At 44.0% G+C, this 8,765-nt stretch overlaps 1 protein-coding gene across 1 annotated transcript; it reads right to left on the bottom strand.

Moving 5' to 3' along the window:
- Positions 1-5,626: 5,626 nt before the first annotated feature.
- LOC143356297 (uncharacterized) lies at positions 5,627-8,765 on the bottom strand. The gene is made up of 2 exons (XM_076791862.1): positions 8,383-8,765; positions 5,627-6,527 (listed from the first exon to the last, which is right to left on the bottom strand). The coding sequence occupies exons 1-2, from the start codon at positions 8,530-8,532 to the stop codon at positions 5,841-5,843; spliced, it is 837 nt and encodes a 278-aa protein (XP_076647977.1). The 5' UTR covers positions 8,533-8,765; the 3' UTR covers positions 5,627-5,840.

Genomic DNA, 8,765 nt, shown 5'->3' with positions numbered 1-8,765 from the left:
TATTGTTGCCTCGCGACTCAAAGCCTTCTGCTCCATATTCATTTTGTCTCATATTGTTCAGAGACTATTCCCATTTAATTTCCTTTTCTTGCCACAATAATTGCTCGACTGGTGTGCGTGAGTTAGTTATTAAGATTGTTTATCGTCGTTGTAATTATGTCGAGTAATTATTGCCGTACCTTCACTTTGCTCGGCTCGAGTTTTGACTCCGACACAGCCTTCTGCTGTGTCGGACCTTGCTTGTATGTACCAGACCGGTTGGTTCCGGTGCTCGGCGTGGATCCATTGAGAGGGATGTTCGAGAGACCTGTTCACTCGTGTAAAATCCTCCCTGCCGTAAGTCCACCCGAGTCGCCTCAACGCTAGTCGTTGCCTGGCGACAGGTGGGTGGGGGAAACTTAGGGTATCGTTTGAACGCTTCTCTCGGCCATCGCTCTTCGTGAGGAAACGTCGGGTATCGGTGCTGGCTGGAGTTGGTTCTGCAAGCATTGTACGCGTCGCGTCACCCTCGAACCAGAGCCTTCTGCTCTGGTTCGGTTTTATTTCTCTCTTTGAAAGAATCAGAGCCTTCTGCCTGATTCGTTTTTCATCTCCCGTGAATCGGAGACTTCTTCTCCGACTCACACCTTTTTCTCCGCAATAATTACTCGATATACGCTAAATGGTAAAGTGACCTTTTCCGTCTGTGGAAAAGTAATCTTTCCCATTTAGCGATCTGCGAAATTTAGTGTGTAATATTGTAAATCGTCATTGTAAGAAAGGGCGTCAGAAGGAAGCGTATTGAATTCCTTCTGGCTTCCTTTCGGGTCTCTCGTGCAGCAACCTCCTCGTGGTGAGACCTGGGCAATCGGTATTATTCTCCATTTGTAAGAACTTTTAGTATCTTACAAATAGAGAATAATATCGAGCTAATAGCTGCTTATTTATAATTCGCGATAACATTTAAAAATAGAATTTAAGACTTACTAATTATAAAAACTTGTGTATTCAATTGAATTGTGTCAGAATTTACTTTAGGCTAGCTCGGGATGGGCCAAAGTGGGCCTTCAATGCTTTCCTTGTTTTCCCCTGGTGCACCTTCAGCTTCTTGGTAAGCTCCTTTGAATTACTAACCGAAAAACACAGTTTTTCATCGTCACCTTTTTTCCTGGATTTCTAATTGAAATTTGCTTCGGAACTTTTCAAAAGTTCCTTCTCTTAAAATTGATATTTTTTGCCTAAAATTGGTATTCCTTCGATCGGAGGTCCTTTCATTTATTATAGGTATATGGTCTAAGCCTCTCGTGGATCTAGTTGCAACATTTGTCGTTCGTCAGCGTGGAGCGCGTAAGAAATCTAGTTGTTGTTAACGATGTCGGTATTTCAGATCGTGAGACACGAAACCACATATGGTAATTGGTCTACTCCTAATAGGAGTCTCCTATACCTCATCTGTGGTCCCAGGTGGGTACTGGGAGCGGTCGGTAACGGCCCCAATGTTGAGATACTCTCGTCGGTGGTGGAACTAAGAACGTGGAACTATCCCTCATCTCAAATATCAACATCGCTAAACATGCCGCGCTCGTTACCTAAATAGAACATTTGCTCGTGAATTACGGAAGAAACGTCAGAGACATAGGCTAAACTAGAACTCTAAACGTAGAATGCTGACATAATCACCGACGAGATATTTACAAAGACTGCCAGCCTTGCGGAAGAATCTGTTTCTCGAAAAATACAGTGTTTTCTACCGCCCTCTAGGATAGATTTTGGCCGGAGTAAGAAACAGAATGCCAACGACGGTATCTCGTCGGTACAGAAGACCACTAAGGAAATTCTCGTCGGTGAGAAGGTGAATCATCACGGAACCATATCGATTATCAAATGTTACATCACAGACGAGGTATAGGAGTAGACCAATCACCATATGGGGTTTCGTGTCTCACGATCTGAAATACCGACACCGTTAACAACAACTAGATTTCTTACGCCCTCTACGCTGACGAACGATAAATGTTGCAACTAGATCCACAAGAACCTTGGACCATATCAGCCAGAAGGCTCTGATTTTTTCAATGAGAGAAACAAAACCGAACCAGAGCAGAAGGCTCTGGTTCGAGGGTGACGCGACGCGTACAATGCTTGCAGCCCAACTCCAGCCAGTATCGATACCCGACGTGTTCACACGAAGAGCGATGGCCGAGAAAAACGTTCAAACGATACCCATTTCCTCCACCCACCTGCAGCCAGGCAACGACTAGCGTTGAGGCGACTCGGGTGGCCTTACAGCAGAGAGGATTGTACACGAGTGAATAAGTCTTTCGACCATCCCTCTCGATGTTTCTTCGCCGAGTACCGGTACCAACCGGTCTGGTACATACAAGCAAGGTCCGACACAGCATAAGGCTGTGTCGGAGTAAAAAATAGAGCCGAGCAAAGTGAAGTTATGGCAAACATTACTCGACATAATTACGACGATAAATAAATCTTAAAAACTAACGTACGCACGTAAGTCGAGCAATTATTGTGGACAAAAAAGGAAATTGGGAAAGCCCCATCCGTGGAGCTCCGCCGGCTGGTATTTCGCGCATGTTTTGGCAATGTTTTGCGGGTGCTTTGCGTATGTTTTGCGGTTGTTCCGAAGACTTTTTGGAGTAGGTTTGAATCCCGAGTTTGCAACGGAAAAATCTGAAAATGATTCAAAATATGTGGTATCCAAAATGTGTCAGATTTTTACAGAATTTAAAATTGTCATTAAATGGGGAAAATGACGGCCCGGTTCTGTGCCATGCTAAAAGACGGCCCGGTTCTGTGCCATGCTAAAAGACGGTCCGGTTCTGTGCCATGCTAAAGCGGCGATGTCACGAAAGTGGGAACGCCGAAACCTAGGGCGTGAGCAGTCTCCTATCCTCTCTGATAATACATTGGGTGATCGGTCTACTCTTGTACCTCGTCTGTGGTAGAGCCCCGCGGACGTGAGACAAAAAAATACATTGGTTGATTGGTCTACTCCTATACCTCCTTTGTGGTTTTACTTTTAATATTTTAATACCAAAAACAAACAAAAATGTCGGAGAATGTGAACATTTGATTTGATTCTCACCAACGAGAATTTCCTTAGTGGCCTTCTGCACCGACGAGATACTGTCGATGGTCTTCTGTTTCTTACTCTATCCACAATATATCCTAGAGGACGTTAGAAAACACCGTATTATTCAAGTGACACAATCTTCCGTAAGCTTTTTATTTTACATAAAGATCCGCAGTCTAACGATCAAAATATGAGATTTGTGCCATGTAAAATACCAACATTGCCAAAACGCAGAGCCATTATTTATTTCATTACTTAAAAATTGCAAACCAATTATAGTGTCCACCTCTCATGGGCCACAGTCATGCAAAAAAAAATTATGCATAATGGTGAATGAGGTGATTGTATTCAGTTGCAAAAAGAAACGTAACAATTAATTAAGCAATAAATTAACTGCATTCATCTCCTCAACGGAAAGTACAGCGATCTAATGCCATTGCAGCTGCAGATGACACGATGCGTTAATAAAAATATGGTTTATTAAGTACACAGTTCATACACTCTATCACCGTACAGAACACGAATATGTCTACAATTTATATGTTCTACAATGAATAGTTTAATTTGGTATCAATCCAATGAAACCAACACATTGATTACGTACGACATGTTGTTTATTTACCGTATGACAAAACATAAAGTTAATATCAGTTGCTTGTATCGTGTTATATTAATATATGTATGTACACAATTTACAATCATTAACGTAAATAGTACAAAGTTTACAATATCAGCAAAGACATCAGCATATAAATTCTCTGGCTGTTGAAGCAGCCGAGTACATTCGAAGGCTTGATCATCAACATGCTCGCCAGCAACAACCACATACGCTCCTTACACACGAAAGTAGAATGTGAAGATAACAATTGTATTAAATTCCATAGATTTATTTGTAAGCTTATAGAGTGGTACCCCGTTTCGACTCCTCAATACGATATTATAATTACACGTATTAACCGTACAAATATTTACAAAGCACTTACAACTATAGCCCAGATAATAATCTGCTTGAGTCTTTCGCGCACTTTTGACAAATTTCAGTGGTGATTTCGATGCAGTCTCCGTTTCTATTCCTCTAATATCTTATTGTATATCTGTATATTGTCGAAAGTCAATGGGGGATTCCTATCGAAAGGAGCTTCGTTCAGACGGATGCACAGTCAAAAGTGTGCGAGAAACGTGGTTACATCGCGCAGGCATTCTACAATCTACGTCTTATTGTCGCGTCACAACGTTTTCGAACGGCACACTAGAAATAAACGGACGCAGCATCGCGCGAGGACCATGACCAACCCACCTCTCGTTCGCCTAATCGCATCAATCCCCTCGTCGCGATCGTCGGTGTCCAACTAATCGCTTAAACCAATAACTAGTACACGCATTGTTGCCCTAGTCGCGTGTTGCACGCGCAGCAAATAACCTACCAAATGGAAGACATGGATTTTGTTCTCCTTATATACTAACTTAATCATACGCTTTATTAAAAATCTACGGACATCTATGCAACTTCGCACACGCTCGTAAAATAATTTACAATAGATTTTGTTCGTTACAATTTCTACTTCGTTGTACACGCGAATAAAAAACTTCGTTCTATTGCTTTTTCTGTGCATCGACGTCCGTAGTCTAACTTTTAAGTACATCGTGGGGAGTCGTGTAAAACTTAGTTTAGTATCATACAGTATAGTTTCAACCCCTGAGACATCGTGTTTCCACTTCCTTCTTCGCTCGTTAGCTTCAATCACGTTCAACGATAAAACAAGGTTACTGCAAGCGAAGATTGTAGATTAGTTTAGAAGGTACAGCGTTTAAAATAACTAATCAAGAATCAATCCAACCTAAAATTGGTAACGCACTGTCTTATGACTAAACCAATTTAATGGTGAAAAGATTAACAAAATTTACGAACATCTAAGCAAACTTACTAAAATTATTAACGAAAGAAAAAAGTTTCTGTACAGTTCTTCTATCTCGCAATCGATCAAGACAATTGCCATGTTGCAGAAAGTTCTGGAGTCTACTTGTAACACAAGCATAAGAAATTTTACGGAGAAAATGAAAATGGGAGAAGAAAATCGTTTCGAATAAGCCTTAACTGAAATCTTAACTTAGAAATCGTCCTGTGAAATTCATTCACGAATTGGTTTATGCCTCCACTATGAAAATCCGGGAGACCATGCGCGACATCTCAGGGATCAAGGAACTAGGCGCGGACCACGTCGACGCATGTTCAACGTCGCGTCGCGTTTCCCGTATAAATATCAATTTATTGCATAATACACACATCGCACGTCGTTGTCCCGTTCACACGCCTCAATGCGGAAACAGAGTACCGTATAGTAAAATTCCGGGATGAATCTCGATTAAACAACATATTATCGAGTCGCCGCTCGATAACCACGCAAAAGCGGGCTCCTGTTCAATCTCGTGACAAGATGCCCCGCCTTTCTTGAAGCTCGAAGCGCGTGAACCGGACCTAGCGTAGAGAAAACTCTTAAGCCTAAAAGCGATTAAGCGTCTAACAGATTACCCCAACCATCTCGCGGACCGAAAAATTTCGAATTACAGGATCGTTAACGAGCGTTATCGCCGACATTGTTGTAGGTTGATCGATCGTGGCACGATTTTTCAGGAACGACGAGGATGATCGAGCGCGGAAGACAAAAACGAAACGTGTTACCAATAAGACTTACGCTAGCGTCCTAATCTACGAGATATGTTAATTCGTGCCCGGCCTGCGAGTTCTTCTCCGCGTCCATCTTCGTTCTCTTTAGGGGATGAGGTCACAGTTGCAGGCGCTACCACCGTGGCCATTGTCACACTGGGCCATGCACCACAAATCCCAGTCAACAGGCGAGTCTACGGACTCGGACGCATCAGGACTCTCAGGACTCAAGTTGAAGGTCCCTTTGGGATCCAACCTCTCTCGGATCCCCAGGCGATCTTCTTCGTAGTCATCGGCTAACTTCATTTTATCCTCCAGAGGAGTACTCTTCCAGTCATTCAGCGGATCCACCGGTACCTGGCCCCCTTTCTCCAGAACGTTCGGCGAGAAGGACCTCCTCAGCGAATGATGATCAACATCCTGGAGCAAAATCGCATCGATGATACGGTCGTCTTCAAGGACCCGGCCAGTCTTCCAGTCACAGTGGCAACCATGGTCTCTGATCAGGGATCGTCTGAAGACGCGACAGGTCACCGAGCTGTCGTATTGCGGGCTGTTAGGGGAGCCAGGTTCACCGCACGGTATCAGACAGAGGCTGAAGAGCTGCTGCTGCGACGGCAACCGGCCTCCGCTCGACTGAAGGACGAACCTCCGGTAGTCGTGGCAGCCTCTCGCCGCGCCAGTGATCATCTTCTGAGCAACGCATAGACGAACGCATGCGTGCTCGATGGGATGCGCCCCGACGCCGGCCAACAGCGACGCCAGCAACACCCACCGAGGTAGAGGCGTCATCTGAAAGTGATGGCTAATCAATACCAGACCGAACGAGGAACTCCGCGTTCCGATAGTTCGCCGAGGACCCATCCGGAGGGATTGGTTATGGCAATCGGAACATTCCTCGCGTTCGACTGCCCTCTACCCTTCCGTCTACTGGGTGGCGTCGCTGAACTCTACGGTGTTCAAAATGCGAAAATCGGATCCTCTTTTGGATCCACTGCAGAGACTGAATATAGGCTCTGAACGTAACTGTCTCAAACAGGGTGATTCTGGGAATTGGGACAGGTTACCCTTCTTTTTTCAGTAAAAATGGAAAAAAAAAACGATACAGGACAAAATCGTACGACATAATACGTCCTATCTTTCTATGACCTCGTTTTTCATGCGGATGCACCCGCCAGGTGCAATTGCACTTTATTGAGCTTTATTCGGTGCAACCCAATTATTATCCTGCGTATAAAAGTGCTAACCTAAGGTCATAAAATATCAAATATCTGATGAAGTGTTGACATTCCGATGATCTTGGGTTAGTAGTTAATGTTTGTATGCTTTATATCTTTTATATTCTTTACGTTCCTCTTTTTATTATTCTTTATATGCGAGAAAAAACGTTTTGACAGACTTGAAGGCTTCGCCTTGGATTTTTTGAAGAACGGAGACGTCTTCAAGAAAATATTACTCCGCATTTTGTCTTCATTTCTCGACGTAGAACACCACGATCACCGCGTTCGTCCTGTACCTTATGGGACACGCGGTGTATCTGCGAGCCTCGGCTGGCACGCGGAGCGAGAGTAATACCAGGATCTTGGTATCCGTTATCGGTTTCAGGAGCCGTGTGTCGATAACTGGCCTCTGCTTCGAGTTTGCTTGTGGAACGAGCCGTACAAGACTGCTAAACTCCGCTATAAATTCCGCTAATTGTCGCCGGGCCTGTAGCTCAACCGGAAGCCTGCTTTTATTTAGTTTCACCGTCTCAGCGCGTCCGCCACCGGTAGGCAAGTTCTCCTCTTTATTTTGTTCCTCGAGTGCAAACGATTTACGTGTTTCGCGGTATGAAATCGCGGGAACGAGAAGGAATCAGAAATCCGATTTCCGGGGGTCGAAGTTCACGGGAGAGCTCGCGGACGATACGGTCGCTTGATGCTGTGTTTTATTGCCTAATCCGCTTTCGGCTGGCGTTTTAATTAAAACGGCAGCTGCACGCACATAAATTACGCGCGGAGGCGTTCGAGCGATGCACCAGTTGCTCGCTAAAAAGCTCGCGGGAAAAATCGTTCCTGGGCCGACCGGTGTATCGATAGCGATCGCCTTTATGCGAACCGTGAAACTCTGGGACGTGTGCACGATGACAGGCGAAAAGCTTTTGTTAATGACTTTTCAAGAAGATGAGATGGTTAAAGGATGATTCATGAACATTGTATTTATTGAATTTAATTGAATTTTAGTTAATTAGCAAATTTTGAAGAGCTTTTATTATTGATGTGGTTCTGTATTAAGGATGAAGTACTACATTTTTCTACCAAGAACTAGTCGAAGTAGTATTAGTAAAAGTTTATGCGGATGCTTTATGAAGATCTTTAATCAGTGATTTTTTAAGCACTCGGTTCCGCATGGATGAAAGATGATTTACTAGAATTTGTATTATTGAATTATGCTGCTTGGTACTATCACGCGCAAGAAATCTAATTTGTACCAGTGCTTAATCGACCAGTGCTTAATCGTGTTTCCTCGTTTTTACGGTTCGCAAAAGGCCACCTCGATTGGTCACATAAGTCCAAGCGTCACCGGCATTGGTCTTTTATTTTTCCCATTTGAAGAGGTAGAGACCGTTCGAACGTTGTTGCGGAATGAATGAATGTTGGCTGGTTACCTTTTGTCCGGATTTATTGTTCGGGATAGCGTTTCCGATCTGACCGCTCTGAGTTGATCGTTGCAAATTGAACGGAGACGTACAGGCTACGCGCCGCGACTGTGCCTCGACTGTCCGATTACAGACAGCGTCTGTCGCATTAACTATCATTGGCTGTATCAAACTGACACAGTCTGATTACGTGTAGACGTATCGACGAAGCGTAATAAACGATAGCAATCTGCAAGCTTTTTGTTTCGCCCGTGGCGCTTGTCCCGCGATCGATCGAAACGCGGACCTTCGGTTTTAATCAGGATTCTTGCGTAACAATAATAGTGTGTGAATTCGTGTAGCATCAACAACCTGTGCGCGCTTGGGAATCGAGGCACTGATAAGTTGATCGA

The sequence above is a fragment of the Halictus rubicundus genome, chromosome 1 (assembly GCF_050948215.1).
Source record: "Halictus rubicundus isolate RS-2024b chromosome 1, iyHalRubi1_principal, whole genome shotgun sequence".
NCBI classification, from domain to species: Eukaryota; Metazoa; Arthropoda; class Insecta; order Hymenoptera; family Halictidae; genus Halictus; species Halictus rubicundus.
This window is presented reverse-complemented; position numbering and strand designations above follow the sequence as displayed.

Bases quoted from the DNA above. Each gene is read 5' to 3' on its own strand.
- LOC143356297 (XM_076791862.1), bottom strand. From the start codon at position 8,532: ATGATAGTTAATGCGACAGACGCTGTCTGTAATCGGACAGTCGAGGCA. The intron at 6,528-8,382 runs GTAACCAGCCAA...CATCACTTTCAG, and splicing joins ACAATAAATCCGGACAAAAG to ATGACGCCTCTACCTCGGTG.